Source organism: Zea mays, chromosome 7, assembly GCF_902167145.1.
Source record: "Zea mays cultivar B73 chromosome 7, Zm-B73-REFERENCE-NAM-5.0, whole genome shotgun sequence".
Classification (NCBI taxonomy): domain Eukaryota; kingdom Viridiplantae; phylum Streptophyta; class Magnoliopsida; order Poales; family Poaceae; genus Zea; species Zea mays.
This window is the reverse complement of record NC_050102.1, coordinates 149,043,651-149,066,690: the sequence shown is the minus strand read 5'-3', so window position 1 is coordinate 149,066,690 and position 23,040 is coordinate 149,043,651. Positions and strand designations below refer to the sequence as shown.

The following is a 23,040-nucleotide window of genomic DNA, read 5'->3' as shown; positions in this document are numbered from 1 at the left end:
CGCCGCCGCTTTTTCGAGCGTGGAGGCCACGCTAGTAGCCAGCCGCCTGCCCGCCCTTCTCCCTTGTATTCCAGCTGAAAAAGTTCGTCTTTGGAGCTCCATATCTCCCATTGGTCAAAGCTTTTTTCTCAGCAATCATGCCGCGCGCTGCGAGCACGAACCTGTAATACTACTACTACTGCTGTGAATGTCAACCAAACATGTAGGCCACGCCAGACACAGTAGAAAATTAAAGCTGCAGGATGTCACGGTAGGCGTGAACAATAACCAAAGGACTTGTTGATCCGTTTCGCCTGCAAACCGGGGCACTGATTAACGGCGGCTGACTGAACTGGGCTCGCTGGACCACTTGGCAAGGTAGTCACGCGCACGCGCGGCGCGGGACATGGATTCCGGCTACGTCACGCGTATCTCCGGCTAGATATCGCCACCACACACCGCGTCCGTCTATTCGACACCACCTCATTGACCGATCCGATGCTCATGTCCGGTGACAAGTGACCCCTGTAATCTGGCGACTCATTAAACTAAACGCCGCGAGGAGACAGCGACGCGACGCGGCGCGGCGCGATCCGTTTTGTAGCGTGCCGCGGCAAGATTTGCATTGCATAGAAAGAAACTGAGGCGGAGCCGGACAAGCGCGTCGATGGAGCGCGACCCGCCCAACCAGGACGAGGACGACGACCAGCCCGCGAAGTGGATCGCGCATGCTGCCCGCCTCCCCCGGCGTCGCCGTGTCCAAATCGGCACCGCGAGCTCGCTCCAACTTGGAACGTGGCTGAGCCGGCGCCCGCCCGGGGACGAGCTTTTTTGCTGGATTGAAAGCAGCTGTCCGTCGCACGTAAAGACGGCAGCAAAAGCAGCTCCCGTGTTTCCCGGTCTTGACCCCGCGCGGCGGACCAGGTCGGCGGTGTGCGTGTGCGTGCATGGGCCGCCCCGCGCCGCCCGTGTCGGTGGGAGCTGGGAGGAGGAGGAAACAAACAGCGCCGCGCAGCGCAGGGCCTGAAGCCAGCCTGCCTCTTCTGTAGTACAGTACATGCGTGCCGATCGATGGTGATAAAATAAACAACGATCCTGAGACTGGATTTTCTCTGTTCCGCAGAGAGAGAGGATGCCGGCATTTGCGTACGTAACTGTGTAGATAGATAGATAGATGGCTCTGAAGCTTTTGAATATTGCATTGACCACACCAGGGATTGGGATTGGGAGGGAGAGAGATGCGTGCGCGGATACAAACATGCATGCAGACCAGACGCGCAGGGACTGAATTCTGGAGCACGCCACCATCATCATGCGGCAATCCTTGCTGGTACTCCAGACTCCAGCACATTCCGTTCCAGCTACCGCACGCAGGGACAGGGGCAGGCCACCCATCACGTTGCCGCCCCCCCAGTATTCTATTGGGCGACTGTACCCTCCTCGCTCTCTTTCCGACTCTCTCCTCTCGCAACGCACTTCACTCTACTATCAGCAGCATCAGCAGCAGCACCCACAGCCACAGCCCACCGCGGCCGCGCTGCCGTGTTGGTGTGGTGCCTGTCTCGCGCTGTGCGGAAAGGAGATAGAGAGAGAGGGAGTGAGAAGAAGGAGACGCGAGGAGAGAGAGAGAGCGGCAGGCAGGCAGGCAGGCAATAAATGGCAGTTTTGGTGCGCGCAGGCTGATGGCGGCGTGGCAGGTCCTCTCTGTCGCCTCACCGTCTTAACTCCGGCCGCGCGCCGGCACCACAAACCACACCGCTCGGCTGCGAGCACGCGGGTTTTAATCCGTCGCAGAGCGCATGAGCACGCCGCCCAGAGCGCAGACTACGACGAGCAGCCGTCTGTAGAGGGGGAGGGACCGAGGGAGAGATCAGGGCGTCAGGCCGTTGTCTCTCAGCTTCACCTTCACCTTGCCGGGCACGGCGAACGGCACGGCGGCCTATGGATTTGGCCACATGGCGGGGTTCCCTCTAGGTGGAGGAGGCCACAGCCGCGACGCCCCCGCGTCGTCCGTCCCGCCGGTGCACCCCTCCGACGCAGCGTCCTTCCTCTACGCCGCGCGCGCGGGAGCGGGCCTGCAGCTATGGCAGCAGCACGAGCAGCAACAGCAGCACCCGTTCTACACCTCCAACATCATCCGCTTCTCCGATGACCCGACCGGCGCCCCGCCCTCGCTCACGGGCGCCGCGTCGTCGTCGTCTTCGCGCGGCACGAGGGGCGGCGCGGGAAGCGGCGGCGGAGGCGGCGGCGGGGTCAGCTGCCAGGACTGCGGCAACCAGGCCAAGAAGGACTGCGTGCACCAGCGCTGCCGCACCTGCTGCAAGAGCCGCGGCTTCACCTGCAGCACCCACGTCAAGTCCACCTGGGTCCCTGCCGCCAAGAGACGCGAGCGCCAGCAGCAGCTCGCCGTGCTAGCGGCCTCCGCCGCCGCCACAACCGCCGGCGCCGGCCCATCCCGCGACCCGACCAAGCGCCCTCGCGCGCGCCTCTCCGTCGCCACCCCCGCCACGTCCTCGGGTACGATACGATGGCTGCAGTCATGCACGTCGATTAATCATCCTGCTCCCGCGGGCTTCGCCTCCTCTAATCGCATCTCGTGACGGAATTCTTGTCTTGTGTTCCGGTGGTTCTACGTGCGTGCGTGCGCGCGCGTGCAGGGGATCAGCAGATGGTCACGGTCGCGGAGAGGTTCCCACGGGAGGTGAGCTCGGAGGCGGTGTTCCGGTGCGTGCGCCTGGGGCCGGTCGACCAGGCCGAGGCGGAGGTCGCGTACCAGACCACCGTCAGCATCGGCGGCCACGTGTTCAAGGGCATCCTTCACGACGTTGGCCCTCACAGCTTGCCTGCCGCTGGAGTCGGAGGCGGCGCCATCGAGTACCACTTCCGCCACGCCGGGGACGGATTGCCGCCGAGCACGGCAGCCACTGGCGAAGCAGGCGGCGGTGGCGTGGGGAGTGTCGTCGTGTCATCGGCTGTGGTGATGGACCCGTACCCGACGCCCGGACCCTACGCCGCCTTCCCCGCCGGCGCGCCGTTCTTCCACGGCCACCCGAGACAGTGACCGCCGGCTCGCTCGCTCGCCAGCAGCCGTCCCGCTGTGTAACGACATCACGACTCCCATCTCTGGCTCGCTCGATCTGTCAATTTCGTTAGCTTCCTAATTTCTTAGCCTCTTGTTGAGATGCATAAATTCATGTTCCTTCTAGAGCCTAGCTAGCTAGCTTAGGCGCGGGTTAGACTTGTTTGCTTCTTGAGATCAATTCATGAGGTGAGTAGCAATATACTCAGTGGCTGCAAGTGGCTAAAAATCTGACATTTAGGAACCTTGATGAGACATTTGAGATGGTTTCTTGCACTGTTCTCTCTCTGATGGTTTTTGGTAATTCTTGTTGGTGTGGTTTTGCTCAGTGTTAAGATGCTAATGCTTCTTTGATCTTTTGTTATGTATCTTCTATGCATGTGTCTTCCATAAGGAGAGATCCCTTTGCTTTACTACTTGCACCTTTGCTCTCCAAAAGCTGAGCCCTAGAAACCTAGTTGCCTTTAATTGGTAGCTCGTGAATCCTTGATATCGTCTCGTGTTAAGCATTGCCTCTGGTTAGACGCGTGAGTGAGAGAGAGAGAGGAGAGAGAGAGAGAGCGAGGAGAGAGAGAGAGTTGAGTCATCATATGCTCATGGGAGAGACAAAATGATCCGATGATTGGAAGCTGTAACCAATGAGCCATGCGCCGATCCCTTGTTCGATTCAGGGAGTTCTTTTATGTTTCCGAGTGTAGCAACCCTGAGGAGGTCTGGAGATTAGGGCTCGCACATTCTCGTGTTCTTCGCCTCTGACATGATCTTGTTTCCTCGTTGATCCCATCACGTCAGGTCCGGAATATTTGTTTTTTATGGCTTTTCCACAGCATCCTCGATTCCAACTATTGCTCCACAGGGGATTAGCCTGTTTGGCATAGCTTTTCTAACTTCTGCAATGCATTGGTCTTCTCATAAAGAAACTATATTAGTTTTCGTCTACCAAAAGAAAAAAATGGTTGCTAGAGCATTTTTCTAACTAAGGTTTCGATTTCATGTGAAAGAAAATAGTGTCAAGATAAAGATGTTTCAGTAAAGTCCATGCCAATCTCATTTACAACATATACATGCACATCTATACCCTATAAGCAAAAGCATTGATAATTTGATGGCTTAAAACTTTTTCTTCGTACATGTGATGTTATTATCATTATTGTTTGAGTAGTGAACTGGGTTATATGATAGATTAAATAAATAGTTTGATCATCAAAACATCACAAGGCATACATGGCCCTATATTGCTTGTTTCAAACCTTGAGTACCAATCGGTGGCTATGAAAATTCAGTATATAAAATAATGTTTTGTTGACTGTCAAATATAATCTAACTGATTCTTCCAGCAGATTAGTGTTTTATAGGCTGTATTTTTAACTCCTTTCCAAATTGAAACTGTTTGAAACATTCATGTCCACAAAAAATATGCTATAAACCTCGCTTCCTGTGCACCTACCTTGGTGGGTTCAATGTTCCATACAGCTAGATCAGTATTTATCCTGCTAGTTATGGTAGAGAACAAACAAATGCAAACACTTACTTTTTTTATGAACTCACCTTCACCTCTTAGTCATTTTGCTCGTATCACTTTTTCGTTTCTGCAAAGAACGTTCTTTTAAAACACATTATTTAATATGCCTTTAATTCCCTAACGTGGTGTACTTCTGCTAGATCATTTTTAGATGATTTGCCGCTTTTTTGTTGTTGTTATTGGCTTTGCATTTACCTGAAAGATGACTTATGGCTTTGATGTTGTCTGTTCAGTAATATAGTAAGTTTCTCACCATTAGTTTTGATTGCAGATTCTATATCAGTTCTATAAGGCTCCCTTATTTTAAACTTCATTCTACAAACAATATTATCTACAGTTTCCGGTCTCCTAGTTTACACTACCGACATTCTAACACAAGAACCTATACGTAGATTTCAACATCTGCCTGAAATGAATTATGATAATGTTTCTCCTAGTCTTTCCAGTACTGTAGTTCAGTATCCTGACGACAGTGAACTAAAAATGTTTGACCACGCATTTTTTTCTACTTTATTCTTTAATATTTGTTTCAACGTCCTACTTTTAAATCATGGTTGGCATCCATTTTACCGTGAGGTGTGCAGCTTGTCATTCTCTGTCGTTGGTCCTCCTGGTATTTCAGTTATATATATATATATATCGCTTTTGGCACTTCTGTGCCGCTTCTATGTTTCCTTGTTTGATGGACCCGAAAAAGTGGGAATGTTGAATACTTTTGGACTTATTAATTTTTTTCTTTTGGTCGTAAAAGTACAGATGATAAGGGGTGTTTGAATATACTATTAGTTAGTTGGTTAAAAAATTACTATTGAAATTAGCCATCTAATAAATATCTAGCTAACTATTAACTAATTTGCTAAAAATAGGTAATAGTTAGGTAGACTTTTTGAATGTATGCAGCTAGTTTTAGCATATACTAACTATTAGCTCCGGTGTCTGTTGACAAGAACTGGGGGTGCCATCTCTGCTGATTAACCGTTTAATCTAGAGGAAAGCACAAGCATACAAATTCTGCAAAGTACGTAGCTTAGCAAAATCCAGGGTTCATTTCAAGTACTAGTTCGACTTGTCCGCTACTGTTTTATTCAAACATTTAGGGCTAATTTTGGGGGAATCGGAGAAGATTGAAATGACTAAAATTCTCTAGCTATTTAATTTTAAATACAAAGAATATTTTAGTCCCTCAATCCTCTTCTCTCAAGGGCTAGTTTTGAAGCCACAAAACCGGAGGAGTTGTAGGGACTAGAATCTACCTCTTATTTAAATTGAATAAAAAAGGATTACAGCCTTTCACCTCCCTCCGGTTTTGTAGCTCCTAAACTAGACCTTAGAGTTGAACACTCTACCTGCTAATAGCCGATACTGGTGCTCGTGAAACGCGTGGAAACCTAGGGGTAGGGGGTAGATGCCTAGATGGTATCGGGCATCTCATACTGCAAGCCTCCTATATATATTTTGCTCTGAGCAACAAATCCGTGTACAAAATAACTTCGCATCGTCCCGCATTGCCTTGGTCTCGTCTCTCGCGGTCTTCTACTGGGCCCTTTCTGGAAGAAACAGGCTCACGATGCTCTGGATTCTGGAATATATAGACCAAAACAAGACCATCCCAGCCGTTACAGCTCGAAAAATACAGAAGCACAAAGCCCCCCAATAATCCCAGTATTGGCGATCGTGATCTCATGGACCACTGCTGCTGCTGATGATGGATGGCTGCAAGTCTGGCCGCCCGGTCGCTGCATATGGCCATGCATAAAACTTGCGAGGAGATGGCACCAAAACGCGCGTGCCCTCTCAGCTCGTTGCTTGGCCGAGCCACTGTCCGGCGCTGCTGCATGCCTAGCAGCTGTGAGAGAGATGCATTAGTTGTTGACGAAGCTCTAGATGCATAGCTCGATCGTTGGCCGCCTGGTTCTCTCTACTCTAGGAAGGAGATCGATGAGGATGGCATGCACAGCAATCTATGAAACCTGAATCGTCATGCTCTTTTGAAAAAAACATTTATTCGACGCCCTATAATTTTTTTTCAGACCAGGTGGTGGGCGTTTTAGCCGGCAGGTAGTAGAACTAGAAAGCAAGAATTATGACGTACGTTGGCGGGCAACGGCTTGGCTTGGGGGACTGAAAGTGGGGGCTAGCTCTAGGACAAAAGAAGGGGATGCGAGCGAGCGCTTTTCATTTGGTCGCCTGGCCTCGCCTCAAAGAAAGGGTGCGGAGTTCTCGCAAATGATTACACTCATTGTTTGTGTACCGCGGCAACAGGGGAAAACATGAGACGTGACAGATTCTAAAGCAAACACAGTACCGCCTCCCGTGGCCACGCACCGCTCCCACAGTAGCAGCAGCAGTGGTAACAACTACGGGTGTCTGCTTTTCTTTCTTTCTATACTGCACCTCGTTGCACGGAGGGATCAACATAACACAGCGGCTTAGGGGGGTGTTTGAATGCACTAGAGCTAATAGTTAGTGACAAAATTAGTTGAGACATCCAAACACTCTAGCTAATAGTTTAGCTATTAGCTATTTTTGATAAATTAGTTAATAGTTAGGTAGTTATTTGTTAGCTAGCTAATTCTACTAAGAACTTTTAGTCAACTAACTATTAGTTCTAGTACATTCAAACACCCCCTTAGTACTAACACTCTTTCCTGCGGCAACATCCTCTATATCTATATGCATTTATCGTCACCTTTAAAAGATTTCCTTATCTCTTCAGTAACGTTATCTATACGTAAATACCTATATTAAATATATGTTTTACATTTAATTTTTGTACTCATGTACTTGTCGTACTCTCCAATATGTTGCACATATTTTAGTTTTTGCTATATCTGTTGTTTAAAGTACTAAAATGGATAGGGTAAAGAAGATAGAAACTCTATATATAGAAGATCGCATGGTCTCCTAAATCTAGAGGGTCATTTAGAAGACGCTGCTGAATGCGTAAAGCATGAAAATCTCATCTAAAATTTAGGGTTTAGGATGTTTTATAGGAGCCGTTCAAGAGAGTCTAATTAGTCCTTCCTGCATGCATTCGTACCCTTCCAAGATGGAAAATCATTGCCAACGCATGGATAGCACATGAGCCAACAGTGCACTCTACCCCCCTTTTCCTGGTCTAGACATGGTGTGCACACCACTGTTTGCATCCATCCATCCATCCCCGGCCTTCTCTCTCTCTCTTCTCTCCTCCGGCCCGGTTGTTCTTGCTCATGATAAGTGATGAGAATGCAGGCTAAGACGTGTAGAGCTCTTCATTGGGAATCCTTAGGTTCTGTTAGAGTGGGGGTGGAGAAGAGAGAAGGGCATGGTCCCATGAACTACGTGCATCGAGTAGTTGTTACGTTGCTGGTGGTGAGAGGCGGGTCACGTGCCCCTCACCTCAAGCAAAATGCCGCCAAATCCCGCGGATGATCCTTGTGTGTGCTACAGTGCTGCAGAACAGCTGCACTATGCATTACACTAGACGGACCTTTCTCTTTCTTTCAATGATATATTATGTACCTGCTAATTCCCAAAAGCTGACCCCGTTCGTTTAGTTTGGTTCGAGGGCCAGAACTATATTCCAGGTAATAAAATTTAATACTCTTCCAGTCCTAAATTATTAGTCGGGTTAGCTCTTGATTTTTAATTTCTATGCTCATATATATATATATATATATATATATATATATATATATATATATATATATATATATATGTATATATATATATATGTATATATATATATGTATATATATATATATGTATATATATATATAGTATTTAGAGCACTGGGCTCTATTTAACTACAGGAAGCACTGACCAGGTGTGCAGACCGCACCAGACCCTTTTTGGCTTATTGTACCTAACTGTGCTTACGCTAAATTATAATACGAGTTATGCTGATGTGTGTATCAGTTTATGCAAATATAGTCTGCGCATAACGTGCATCAGGCCCACGATCCGGCCCACGCGTTCAATTATTCAGTCCCACGCTGACACTATAAAAACACCCCACGCCGCCAGTGATTAGGTTTTAGCGGCGGCGGCGGTTCCCTCGGGCGTGCGAGCGGCGGTGATCCTGGGGGCCAGCAGCGGTGTCGCCTCGAGGCAGGCGACCGACGGTGGCGCTCCACCATGATCGAGCGACGGTGGCGCTCCACAGGGAGCTCGCTCGCCTCGCCGCCAGGTCCGTCGCGCGCCTGCCTGCTGGGGCTGGGCTCGACGGGAGCGGAACCGCCGAGGAGGCCGAGATGGCCGCCGCGCTCAATGACGTCGCGGCCGCCAGCGCCGCCGCCTCCGCCGCCGTGTTCTCGGCCGCCACGTCCGTGTCTGCCGCCGCGTCGTCGTGCTCGAACAAGAAGGCCCCGACGGCCTTCGTGGCTGCTGCCTTCGCCAAGAAGCCGGAGACGCCGACGACGGCCGATGTCGCGCAGGAGAAGCACGAGGAGCTTGAGCGATGCATCGACGAGTGCGAGAGCGGCAGCGAGGTGGTGTTCAGTAGCATTGTTCGGAATAGGGTTTCGTTGCTCAACATCCATAGTCCGACGATCTAGAGAATCGATCTCTCATATCAGTCGCCATCACAATTTAGTTAACGACTGTTGTATACTATGCTACATACGTATATATACAGTGTGAATACACGTTGAAACAATAGAGAATAAAAATATATATGTGCAGTTGGAAATAACACAGAAATTCAGTCAGCATGTATAGCCCCAGGGTAAATTATTAAAATTGTACTACTGTAATCATCAGGAGGGCATTATTTAAATGTTGTATGATTTACGCTAAAATTCGTACTCATTTACGCTGTTTTAGCTCACGTTTTACGCTGGAATCCGCCCGAGCAGAACCCGCGAACTGCGGCTATAAATTAAAATTTATTTCCTTCTACTAATGCTCTCAAACCGTAACTGTCCCTTTAATTACGCGATTATGCAGCACGTCTTTCCTTATATCAAACCGGTCAAGATTTATATAATGCATGGTTTATGCTATCATGTTACACATCGTTATGCAGTCGTAAACGGTTTATTTTACGCATCGTTATGCAGTCGTTAACCGCCGCCAATATCACAGATACGAACGTGGACGAGCAGCTGTAAATGAGAATTTGTTTTCTCCCGTAACTGTGCCTTTATTTACGCGAACGTGGGGCACGTCTTTCCTTATCTCAAACCGGTGGATATTTAAATGTTGCATGGTTTACGCTATCATATTACACAACGTTATGCAGTCGTAAACGGTGTACACATGGTAATATTCGTTCCCGTGATTCGTGGCCCAAAAGATTCCTTCTATGCATGATTTATGCACATTTATACATATATTTATGCATGCGTATATCGTCTGTCACGTCTCATCCTGGATTCGTGGCTATCATATTGAAAGGGAATTAGGCTTACACCTATTCCCTAATTAATTTTGGTGGTTGAATTGCCCAACACAAATAATTGGACTAACTAGTTTGCCCAAGTGTATAGATTACACAGGTGTACAAGGTTCACACTCAGCCAATAAAAAGACCAAGTTTTGGATTCAACAAAGGAGCAAAAAGGGCCAACCGAAGGCACCTCTGGTCGGGCGCACCGGACTGTCCGGTGTGCCACCGGACATGTCCAGTGCACCAGAGGACTTCAACGCAAACTCCCCACCTTCGGGAATTTCCAGAGGCGACTCCGCTATAATTCACCGGACTGTCCGGTGTACACCGGACAGTGTCCGGTGCGCCATGGAGAAGCGGCCTCAGGAACTCGCCAGCTTCGGGAAACTCCAACGGCTAGTCCGCTAAAATTCACCGGACTGTCCGGTGTGCACCGGACTGTCCGGTGCGACTCCGGAGCAACGGCTATCTCCGCGCCAACGGCTCTCTGCCGCGCATTTAATGCGCGCTCTGCGCGCGCAGAAGTCAGGCGCGCCCATACTGGCACACCGGACAAGGAACAGTGCATGTCCGGTGTGCACCGGACACCCAGGCGGGCCCACAAGTCAGGAGCTCCAACGGTCAGAATTCAACGGCAGTGATGACGTGGCAGGGGGCACCAGACTGTCCGGTGTGCACCGGACTGTCCGGTGCGCCATCGAGCAGACAGCCTCCCAACGGCCACTTTTGGTGGTTGGGGCTATAAATACCCCAACCACCCCACCATTCATTACATCCAAGTTTTCCACTTCCCAACTACTACAAGAGCTCTAGCATTCAATTCTAGACACTCCAAAGAGATCAAATCTTCTCCAATTCCACTCAAGCCTTTAGTGACTAGCGAGAGAGATTTGTCGTGTTCTTTTGAGCTCTTGCGCTTGGATCGCTTTCTTTCTTTCTCACTTGTTCTTGTGATCAAAACTCAATTGTAACCAAGGCAAGAGGCACCAATTGTGTGGTGGCCCTTGCGGGGAAGTTTTGTTCCCGTTTGATTGAGAAGAAGAAAAGCTCACTCGGTCCGAGGGACCGTTTGAGAGAGGGAAGGGTTGAAAGAGACCCGGCCTTTGTGGCCTCCTCAACGGGGAGTAGGTTTGCGAGAACCGAACCTCGGTAAAACAAATCCGCGTGTCACACTCTTTTTGCTTGCGATTTGTTTTGCCCCCTCTCTCGCGGACTCGTTTATATTTCTAACGCTAACCCGGCTTGTAGTTGTGTTTATATTTGTAAATTTCAGTTTCGCCCTATTCACCCCCCCTCTAGGCGACTATCACATATGCATGGCTGACGCATGCATGCTCGCGTACAGTGGGCCGACCGCGACCTGGTTGGCGTCCTGGCTGGGGCTTCCCCCACTAACGGAAGCCGAGGGCTTCCATTACCTCTTCCCTATATATATATATATAATGAATATATTAATTATTGTATGAAACAACTAAATAGGTAAAATAATTTTTTTAGAACATGGGGAATACAAATTAGGTAACCATTCCATTGGAAGGGTTCTTAACGCGCCCTCAATAATTATTTTCTTTTAATTACGCTAATCAGGATTCAAACTCTGTGACATCGGGCTCTAATATTATATTAAGGCCCTATTTGTTTTAGTTTTTTTTCATCTTCTAACCACCAATAGGAAACCATCACTTTCTACATTCTAAACCCTATAAACTCTTTTATTTTTGTCCATATGTAATTTACACGATACTTAAATTCTTTTCCTAGCTAGATTCTCAGAAAAGCTCGCCAGAAAGTTAAACCAAACCGGCCCTAAGTTGGATGCACCAATTCACTTAAAAGCTTGAACTCTTAGGAAGATGCGGCGACACCTACTTCCTCTGCCAGTCCATGTGCAAATCGTTTAAATTTAATCAAGTATATATAAAATAGAGAAAAAAATCATGACTGATTCTCGAATTTAATGTACTGTTTTCGAATGAACATGCCATTTCATTTAAGACTTTTGATGCATCTTATGTTTTGACTAACAAATCCGGCAAGGTAGTTGCCAAATATGTTGGGGGCAAGCACAAGGGGTCAAAGACTTGTGTTTGGGTACCCAAAGTTCTTGTGTCTAATGCCAAAGGACCCAAAACCATTTGGGTACCTAAAGTCAAGAACTAAACTTGTTTTATAGGTTTATGCATCCGGGGGCTCAAGTTGGATACTCGACAGCGGGTGCACAAACCACATGACAGGGGAGAAGAAGATGTTCTCCTCATATGAGAAAAACCAAGATCCCCAACGAGCGATCACATTCGGGGATGGAAATCAAGGTTTGGTCAAAGGTCTTGGTAAAATAGCTATATCTCCTGACCATTCTATTTCCAATGTTTTTCTTGTAGATTCTTTAGATTATAATTTGCTTTCCGTTTCACAATTATGTCAAATGGGCTACAACTGTCTATTCACTGATGTAGGTGTCACTGTCTTTAGAAGAAGTGATGATTCAATAGCATTTAAGGGAGTGTTAGAGGGTCAGCTATACTTGGTAGATTTTGATAGAGCTGAACTCGACACTTGCTTAATTGCTAAGACTAACATGGGTTGGCTCTGGCACCGCCGACTAGCCCATGTTGGAATGAAGAATCTTCATAAGCTTCTAAAGGGAGAACACATTTTAGGATTAACAAATGTTTATTTTGCGAAAGACAGGATTTGTAGCGCATGCCAGGCAGGGAAGCAAGTTGGAGCCTATCATCCACACAAGAACATCATGACGACCGACAGGCCGCTTGAGCTACTCCACATGGATCTATTCGGCCCAATTGCTTACATAAGCATCGGCGTGAGTAAGTATTGTCTTGTAATAGTGGATGATTATTCTCGCTTCACTTGGGTATTCTTTTTACAGGAAAAATCTCAAACCCAAGAGACCTTAAAAGGATTCTTGAAACGGGCTCAAAATGAGTTCGGCTTAAGGATCAAGAAAATAAGAAGCGACAACGGGACGGAGTTCAAGAACTCTCAAATCGAAGGCTTTCTTGAGGAGGAGGGAATCAAGCATGAGTTCTCTTCTCCCTACACCCCACAACAAAATGGTGTAGTGGAGAGGAAGAATCGAACTCTACTAGACATGGCAAGAACCATGCTTGATGAGTACAAGACTTCGGATCGGTTTTGGGCCGAGGCGGTCAACACCGCTTGCTACGCCATCAACCGGTTATATCTACACCGAATCCTCAAGAAGACATCATACGAACTCCTAACCGGTAAAAAGCCCAACATTTCATATTTTAGAGTCTTTGGTAGCAAATGCTTTATTCTTATTAAAAGAGGTAGAAAATCTAAATTTGCTCCTAAGACTGTAGAAGGCTTTTTACTTGGTTATGACTCAAACACAAGGGCATATAGGGTCTTTAACAAGTCCACTAGACTAGTTGAAGTCTCATGTGACGTTGTGTTTGATGAGACTAACGGCTCTCAGGTAGAGCAAGTTGATCTTGATGAGATAGGTGAAGAAGAGACTCCATGCATCGCGCTAAGGAACATGTCCATTGGGGATGTGTGTCCTAAGGAATCCGAAGAGCCTCCAAATGCACAAGATCAACCATCCTCCTCCATGCAAGCATCTCCACCAACTCAAAATGAGGATGAGGCTCAAGTTGATGAAGAAGGAGATCAATCAAATGAGCCACCTCAAGATGACGGCATTGATCAAGGGGGAGATGCAATTGAGGAAGACAAGGAGGATGAGGAACAAAGACCGCCACACCCAAGAGTCCACCAAGCAATCCAACGAGATCACCCCGTCGACACCATCCTCGGCGACATCCATAAGGGGGTAACTACTAGATCTCGTGTTGCACATTTTTGTGAACATTACTCGTTTGTTTCCTCTATTGAGCCTCATAGGGTAGAGGAAGCACTCCAAGATTCGGATTGGGTGGTGGCAATGCAAGAGGAGCTCAACAACTTCACTAGGAATGAGGTATGGCATTTAGTTCCACGTCCTAACCAAAATGTTGTAGGAACCAAATGGGTTTTTCGCAACAAGCAAGATGAGCATGGTGTGGTGACAAGGAACAAAGCCCGACTTGTGGCCAAGGGATACTCCCAAGTCGAAGGTTTGGATTTCGGTGAAACCTATGCACCCGTAGCTAGGCTTGAGTCAATTCGCATTTTATTGGCCTATGCTACTTACCATGGCTTTAAGCTTTTTCAAATGGACGTGAAAAGTGCCTTCCTCAATGGACCAATCAAGGAAGAGGTCTATGTTGAGCAACCTCCCGGCTTTGAAGACAGTAAGTATCCTAACCATGTCTATAAGCTCTCTAAGGCGCTTTATGGGCTCAAGCAAGCCCCAAGAGCATGGTATGAATGCCTTAGAGATTTTCTCATTGCAAATGGATTCAAAGTCGGAAAGGCCGATCCTACACTCTTTACTAAAACTCTTGAAAATGACTTGTTTGTATGCCAAATTTATGTTGATGATATTATATTTGGGTCTACTAACGAGTCTACATGTGAAGAGTTTAGTAGGATCATGACACAGAAATTCGAGATGTCTATGATGGGGGAGTTGAAGTATTTTCTAGGATTCCAAGTCAAGCAACTCCAAGAGGGCACCTTCATCAGCCAAACGAAGTATACTCAAGACAATCTAACCAAGTTTGGGATGAAGGATGCCAAACCCATCAAAACACCCATGGGAACCAATGGGCATCTCGACCTCGACACGGGAGGTAAGTCCGTGGATCAAAAGGTATACCGGTCGATGATAGGTTCCTTACTCTATTTATGTGCATCTCGACCGGATATCATGCTTTCCGTATGCATGTGTGCAAGATTCCAAGCCGACCCTAAGGAAGCTCATCTTACGGCCGTGAAACGAATCTTGAGATATTTGGCTTATACTCCTAAGTTTGGGCTTTGGTACCCTCGGGGATCCACATTTGATTTGATTGGTTATTCGGATGCCGATTGGGCGGGGTGCAAAATTAATAGGAAGAGCACATCGGGGACTTGCCAGTTCTTGGGAAGATCCTTGGTGTCTTGGGCTTCAAAGAAGCAAAATTCGGTCGCTCTTTCCACCGCCGAAGCCGAGTACATTGCCGCAGGCCATTGTTGCGCGCAATTGCTTTGGATGAGGCAAACCCTGCGGGACTACGGTTACAAATTAACCAAAGTCCCTTTGCTATGTGATAATGAGAGTGCAATCAAGATGGCCGACAATCCCGTCGAGCATAGCCGCACTAAGCACATAGCCATTCGGTATCACTTTCTTAGGGATCACCAACAAAAGGGAGATATCGAGATTTCTTATATTAACACTAAAGATCAATTAGCTGATATCTTTACCAAGCCTCTTGATGAACAAACTTTTACCAAACTTAGGCATGGGCTCAATATTCTTGATTCACGCAATTTCTTTTGCTAGACTGCACACATAGCTCATTTATATACCTTTGATCACATCTCTTTTATATGCTATGACTAATGTGTTTTCAAGTCTATCTCAAACCAAGTCATAGGTATATTGAAAGGGAATTGGAGTCTTCGGCGAAGACAAAGGCTTCCACTCCGTAACTCATCCTTCGCCGTCGCTCCAAGAGACTCTCCATTCTTGAAAAAAAAAGCATGAGCATCAAAGAAAAGGACTTTGTCTTTGGGAGAGAAAGTAAAAGCCCAAGGCAAAAGGACCGGACTTCGTCTTTGGTATAATCTTAACTCATTTATTTATGACCAAAGGGGAAGATAGCACTTCGATGGCTCTAATGATTCCGTTTTTGGCGATTCATGCCAAAGGGGGAGAGAGAAAGAGCCCAAAGCAAAAGGACCGCACCACCACCAATTTCAAAAACTTCGTGTTTCCAAGAAAATTATCAATTGGCTTTCCTATTTATGTTCAAAAAGGGGAGAAAGTAGTATTTCAAAAATGATATATCAAAACCCTCTTGAACACTAAGAGGAGGATCTCATTTAGGGGGAGTTTTTGTTTAGTCAAAGGAAAAGCATTTGAAACAGAGGGAGATCTCAAATCTTGAAATGCTTTGCTAAAATCTTATTCATTTGCCTTTGACTATTTGCAAAAGAACTTTGAAAAGGATTTACAAAATAGTTTGCAAAAACAAAACGTGTGGTGCAAGCGTGGTCCAAAATGTTAAATAAGAAAGAAACATTCCTTGCATATCTTGTAAGTAGTTAGATTGGCTCAATTCCAAGCAACCTTTACACTTACATTATGCAAACTAGTTCAATTATGCACTTCTCTATTTGCTTTGGTTTGTGTTGGCATCAATCACCAAAAAGGGGGAGATTGAAAGGGAATTAGGCTTACACCTATTCCCTAATTAATTTTGGTGGTTGAATTGCCCAACACAAATAATTGGACTAACTAGTTTGCCCAAGTGTATAGATTACACAGGTGTACAAGGTTCACACTCAGCCAATAAAAAGACCAAGTTTTGGATTCAACAAAGGAGCAAAAAGGGCCAACCGAAGGCACCTCTGGTCGGGCGCACCGGACTGTCCGGTGTGCCACCGGACAGTGTCCGGTGCACCACCGGACATGTCCGGTGCACCAGAGGACTTCAACGCAAACTCCCCACCTTCGGGAATTTCCAGAGGCGACTCCGCTATAATTCACCGGACTGTCTGGTGTACACCGGACAGTGTCCGGTGCGCCATGGAGAAGCGGCCTCAGGAACTCGCCAGCTTCGGAAAACTCCAACGGCTAGTCCGCTAAAATTCACCGGACTGTCTGGTGTGCACCGGACTGTCCGGTGCGACTCCGGAGCAACGGCTATCTCCACGCCAACGGCTCTCTGCCGCGCATTTAATGCGCGCTCTGCGCGCGCAGAAGTCAGGCGCACCCATACTGGCACACCGGACAAGGAACAGTGCATGTCCGGTGTGCACCGGACACCCAGGCGGGCCCACAAGTCAGGAGCTCCAACGGTCAGAATTCAACGGCAGTGATGACGTGGCAGGGGGCACCGGACTGTCCGGTGTGCACCGGACTGTCCGGTGCGCCATCGAGCAGACAGCCTCCCAACGGCCACTTTTGGTGGTTGGGGCTATAAATACCCCAACCACCCCACCATTCATTACATCCAAGTTTTCCACTTCCCAACTACTACAAGAGCTCTAGCATTCAATTCTAGACACTCCAAAGAGATCAAATCTTCTCCAATTCCACTCAAGCCTTTAGTGACTAGCGAGAGAGATTTGCCGTGTTCTTTTGAGCTCTTGCGCTTGGATCGCTTTCTTTCTTTCTCACTTGTTCTTGTGATCAAAACTCAATTGTAACCAAGGCAAGAGGCACCAATTGTGTGGTGGCCCTTGCGGGGAAGTTTTGTTCCCGTTTGATTGAGAAGAAGAAAAGCTCACTCGGTCCGAGGGACCGTTTGAGAGAGGGAAGGGTTGAAAGAGACCCGGCCTTTGTGGCCTCCTCAACGGGGAGTAGGTTTGCGAGAACCGAACCTCGGTAAAACAAATCCGCGTGTCACACTCTTTTTGCTTGCGATTTGTTTTGCCCCCTCTCTCGCGGACTCGTTTATATTTCTAACGCTAACCCGGCTTGTAGTTGTGTTTATATTTGTAAATTTCAGTTTCGCCCTATTCACCCCCCCTCTAGGCGACTATCACATATGCATGGCTGACGCATGCATGCTCGCGTACAGTGGGCCGACCGCGACCTGGTTGGCGTCCTGGCTGGGGCTTCCCCCACTAACGGAAGCCGAGGGCTTCCATTACCTCTTCCCTATATATATATATATAATGAATATATTAATTATTGTATGAAACAACTAAATAGGTAAAATAATTTTTTTAGAACATGGGGAATACAAATTAGGTAACCATTCCATTGGAAGGGTTCTTAACGCGCCCTCAATAATTATTTTCTTTTAATTACGCTAATCAGGATTCAAACTCTGTGACATCGGGCTCTAATATTATATTAAGGCCCTATTTGTTTTAGTTTTTTTTCATCTTCTAACCACCAATAGGAAACCATCACTTTCTACATTCTAAACCCTATAAACTCTTTTATTTTTGTCCATATGTAATTTACACGATACTTAAATTCTTTTCCTAGCTAGATTCTCAGAAAAGCTCGCCAGAAAGTTAAACCAAACCGGCCCTAAGTTGGATGCACCAATTCACTTAAAAGCTTGAACTCTTAGGAAGATGCGGCGACACCTACTTCCTCTGCCAGTCCATGTGCAAATCGTTTAAATTTAATCAAGTATATATAAAATAGAGAAAAAAATCATGACTGATTCTCGAATTTAATGTACTGTTTTCGATCTATTATGTATCCAGATAGATGTTAACCCACTATACACGTTGACTATTCTATGCATTCGACAAATTGGAACCCATTTGTCATATGCGCGCTTCTCTCCCTTCTGTTTCTTCTCCTTCGTCCTTCTCCCTCTCTGTTTCGCTCTCTTCGTCGCGGAAGACTGGCTCCGGGTGGGACCACGAGGCCGACAGCCGCCGTCCTCGGCCACGGCTCCCCAAGCCACACTTCTCATCTACGTACGTCCAACCGACAACCGTGGCGGGTGGGCCAAAATCCCGCTGCTGCGGCCTGCGGCGCCTCATGCTTGCGCACCCCAGGAGGTGGAGTGGCTGGAGGCCGCCAGCTTCTTGCTCCGCAGCTGCCAATAGTCGCTGGATGTGCTCGACGCCTTGGCCGTCATGGCGCCTAGGCGACGACGCTTGCGGGGCGGCCGGCGGTCGAGGCCGATGACTAGTCCACGCTCGTCCACGTGCTCATCACCGAGACGGAACGGTGGATGGACAGGATGTACTTCGAGAACCAGTACTGCCTCAGTGCCTCCGCGGCGTGTGGACGGGGCTCGTCGGCAAGAACGAGGACGCCATGGAGAAGCACCACACAGGGTCCAGGGACGACCGGTGATGAGCAGGTGGATTCGCAGACAGAGATGACCGTGGACCTAACCCGGGGGGACAGTCAAATGCATAGTCGCCATGTCACGTCTCACGTCGGCAAGTAGCTATAGTGGAATAGTGGTTTAATATCTGTTTGGACTCTATGAGAGTATGAGGCAAAGAAATATCGGCATGCAGAGTATATTAAGACCTGTTTAGACTCATATGAGACCAAGTGTAGGATCTAAACATATCATTTCAACAGTACATGGACCTGAATGACATTTTACGCCAAGTTCAAGAACCAACCATGTTTTTCTCTCTATAAATATTAAAGCACTCATATTTATATACACAATTCCGCTATGTAAAAAAAATATAAATATGAAACCGTGTCCGGCATGTCACTCGTATGGTTAACCAAAATATTGTTTGCACTGGGCGCAGGGTGAAGTTTGAATATGGTATAAGGATGGGTAAGCTATTAGAGATAGCCTTAGACCTGTGTTCAGCAGTTTACTCATATAGTCACCCAAAATATTGTTTTCCACTGCACACTATATTGTTTGTAGAGTGAAGTTTAAACATGGGTATGGAGATGGATAAGATGCTGGAGATAGCCTGAGTCGAGCACCGATTAAAGTGACTGATGACCAAGTTTTTTTGTGGACACTATTCACATTTATACATGTACATTTATGATGTGTCTAATGGATTGGTCCAAAGCACGAAATTGGAGATACAATCCAAACTTAGCATAGCCCAGATAAATCGCGAATCTGGACCGGCACGGCAGAATGTGTGGGCCATGTCTAGGCCTCAACTCAGGCACACGGGCCACCCTGACACATCCAATCCAACTACGGTCCGTGAAGCCCACTAAAACGCATGTAATATATATATATATATATATATATATATATATATATACCCTTTGCCAGTTTGTTGTGAACCCTAATTTCTAACCGCCTGTTGCATGAGTGCCTGTTGCATGAGTGTGGCTACTGATGTAACACCTCGTCCACTACCAGACCGACAATACTTACTCTTGGCAGCTCTCTAGGATCATATATTGTTCGCACAAACCAACACGAGTCTTTTGTGTGCACTTTGTCCTCACTCATGTGCACCCGAGAAAACTTCCCGGTTGGTCACCCATCACAAATTGCTCCAAGCCAAGCACACTTAACTTGGATGTTCTTTTGTGATAGGCTTCCGAAAAACAAATATATTGTTCGCACAAACCAACACGAGTATTTTGTGTGCACTTTGTCCTCACTCATGCGCACCTGAGAAAACTTGCCGGTTGGTCACCCATCACAAATTGCTCCAAACCAAGCACACTTAACTTGGATGTTGTTTTGTGATAGTCTTCCGAAAAAGAAAATGCACCTTTTTATATGAGTACACTATTAATTCTATTAAGCCTTAGACAAAATATCATCATCCACCGGGGTCAGGATATCACAACTGAACTGAACTATGTGAAGAGTGAACTGAATATTAAACATTTCTTAGCTAGACCATGTGTCCATGCTTTAGTGGGTTGTGTTTTAGTGTGCCCGGGCTATGCCATGCTGGACCGGTCCAAATGTATATTCACATTTATAGCTCTAAATCAATTTAATATTAAATAAATTCAATAATTTTATCTAAGGGTATGCATTTGATATGATAAACATTAACATTTGTATTATAATTGGTTAAAACTATAAGATAATAAAACATGATTTCGTGGTAAAATCTCTTTTTTATTATTAGATTTAGTGAATATATAATGAGAATATATCATGTACAATTAGTCAGGTTAGTGTAACTATGCAATCAAACGATCACCGTAGATCTCATCCTCAACCGGTATATACATGGAACCCATTTGGCGGCGGCCGGCGTGCGACAGCTACTAGTCTCTCTCTTAGGGTGTGTTTGGTTGCGGGACAGCCGGGATAGGGACGTCCCCTGGTGTCCTCTCTCATCCCTCCAATTTTGAGGGATAAATGGGGACAATACAGGATAGTCTTGTTCCAACCCTTGACTCTGAACCAAACAATCTTATTTGAGGGATCGTCCCATCCCGTCCCGTCCTGTCATTGCAACCAAACACACCCTTATATACACACACGTTGTGTTAAACTGGATGTGCATTGGTGCTTCTGTTGGACGGGACCAGGACTCCAGGAGTAGCGAAAGAGTTGTTATTGTTAATTCTATGTGTTAAAATTAGATTTTCCCCTATCAGATTCTATTCCTTCGAAACATACGAATAAAGCGGGTTTTATTTTGGGTTTGAGTGAAACCAACTGGAATCCAGATCTGACGAATTAGGCCTAAAGCTTCTTCTTAGAGGGTGTTTAGGGCTGCTCTGGTTCCAGTTCCATCATGGAGCTGTGTTTTATAATACAAATTTAAATCATTTAAAAAAATTCTAAATCTTAATAATAAATAAAATGATTTATCTAAATGATTTAAAGATTGACAACTTTAGCTTTATGATTTTCTGGATTACCTAATAACCTATATCACTAACTATGTCAAATTTTCTGGAGCTGGTGCCGCGCAATGAAGAATTGTGCTAGAATCCTATTGAACAACTCTAGTAGTTCTCTAAGAGACTTCCTAACCCAATAATTTAGATAGTTAATATAAAAACTCCTCTTCAACAGGTCTATGAATGAACTTCCTAAATTTACCAATTTTTCGTCTAACCTTATTTCCTCTCTAAATTTGGCAACCATTTATCAACTCCCTAAACAAAAATATTGACTACATTATATAGTTAATGGAGGTGATTGTTGACATTTGTGACATTTTTTTTGATGTGGATAGATACAAAAACAAAACCACAACATATATTTAGAGAAGTATTGGAGAACTTATATTTTTTTTTACTCTAAAGTTATTTAGCAACTTTATTATCTGTGATTTAGAGAGCTAAAATTTACATAACTATTGGAGTAGGGTATGAGCGTTCCCATGGCTGTTACTGGCTACCCATCTCGTAACTAATCAAAGCAATAGCTGGGACAAGCAAAAAAAATCCCGGACAGACAGCAGGTGCAGCGCTGGAAGTTGAAAATATATGAGACCGAGATCGTCGAATTCGCACGTCTACAATTATTGGCTCTGATTGCCACACCGCCATGTCACACACATGACACTGACAGAACAGAACAATTCGACGCCGATCCATCAGCACAGCCGCGCGCGGCTCCACCACGCGCGACGTACAGAATGCTGGAAGCTCCCTTAGCGCGCACGCAAGAGAGAGCCCAAATGATCAGGGAGATGATGAACTTGGATCATGACCCCGAACGGGCGGGCGGGCCCATGCGCGCGCCTGTCTATCCTGCTTGGGGCGCTGCAGGCAAGGCGTTGGACACGTCCCCCTCCATTACACCAGCACGCAGCTAGCATCGGCGAACACTGCATGCTGCAGTGACTCTGATGCAGTGTTGCTAGTTGCTACTCCGTACGAGCGGGGACTGGGACCAATGATCTTTACGCAGATGCATGCAGCGACACGGCGACACCCCATTGTGTGTGTGTGTGTGTGTGTGAGAGAGAGAGAGAGAGAGAGAGAGAGAGAGAGAGAGATGAGCTAGGGGCATCCGCTTTCCGACTACGCTTTCCTCTGCGACTGCCTGACTGGGAGAGCAAGCAAAAGTTACCTGGGTTAGGCGGGCCTTAGGTCGCCTTTAATTTGTTCTTTGCTTCCATGGTTTAGCCCCCTCGTCGCGCGCCCTGTGCAACTTTTCTTCCCATTTATATGCGACCCGGAGCTAGCTAGGGCACGATCGCCCGTATCTCTAGGCCTCAGGTGGGGCTCCACTCCATTGCTCCTCCATCTCCATGCACGCACGCACGCTCATGGATCGCTTCATTATATTTTTCAGGAGAAAAGCACCACCAGCCCCCCGAGTTCTCCTGCATGCGCTTTCTTTGCCGCGCGCGGTGACTTTGGTTTGACAGAAAGGAACAAAGACGACGCACCACCGTCTGACTCTTATGCTTCGTCGTTCCGAACCCGGCTTTGCCCATGCACCTGCAGGGCTGCTGCAGCGCTCTGCTCCTTGGGAATCCATGCATAGCCGGCGCTTTCGTTCCAGAGGACGTGTAGTACAGGCAGCTCTTTCAAGTCCACGTCACCTTTGCTTTGGTTTCTGCAGAGAGACCAGTTCACCTTGTCAGTTGTCATGGCCAAAGAAGAGG

At 46.8% G+C, this 23,040-nt stretch overlaps 1 protein-coding gene across 1 annotated transcript; it reads left to right on the top strand.

Moving 5' to 3' along the window:
• The first annotated feature begins 1,648 nt into the window (after positions 1-1,648).
• Positions 1,649-3,333, top strand: LOC100191342 (uncharacterized). The gene is made up of 2 exons (NM_001136776.1): positions 1,649-2,496; positions 2,637-3,333. The coding sequence occupies exons 1-2, from the start codon at positions 1,935-1,937 to the stop codon at positions 3,038-3,040; spliced, it is 966 nt and encodes a 321-aa protein (NP_001130248.1). The 5' UTR covers positions 1,649-1,934; the 3' UTR covers positions 3,041-3,333.
• The last annotated feature ends 19,707 nt before the right edge of the window (positions 3,334-23,040 follow it).

Excerpts from the sequence above, each read along its gene's own strand:
- LOC100191342 (NM_001136776.1), top strand. The coding sequence starts at position 1,935 with ATGGCGGGGTTCCCTCTAGGTGGAGGAGGCCACAGCCGCGACGCCCCC. Across the intron at positions 2,497-2,636 it reads CACCCCCGCCACGTCCTCGG|GGGATCAGCAGATGGTCACG; the intron begins GTACGATACGAT and ends GCGCGCGTGCAG.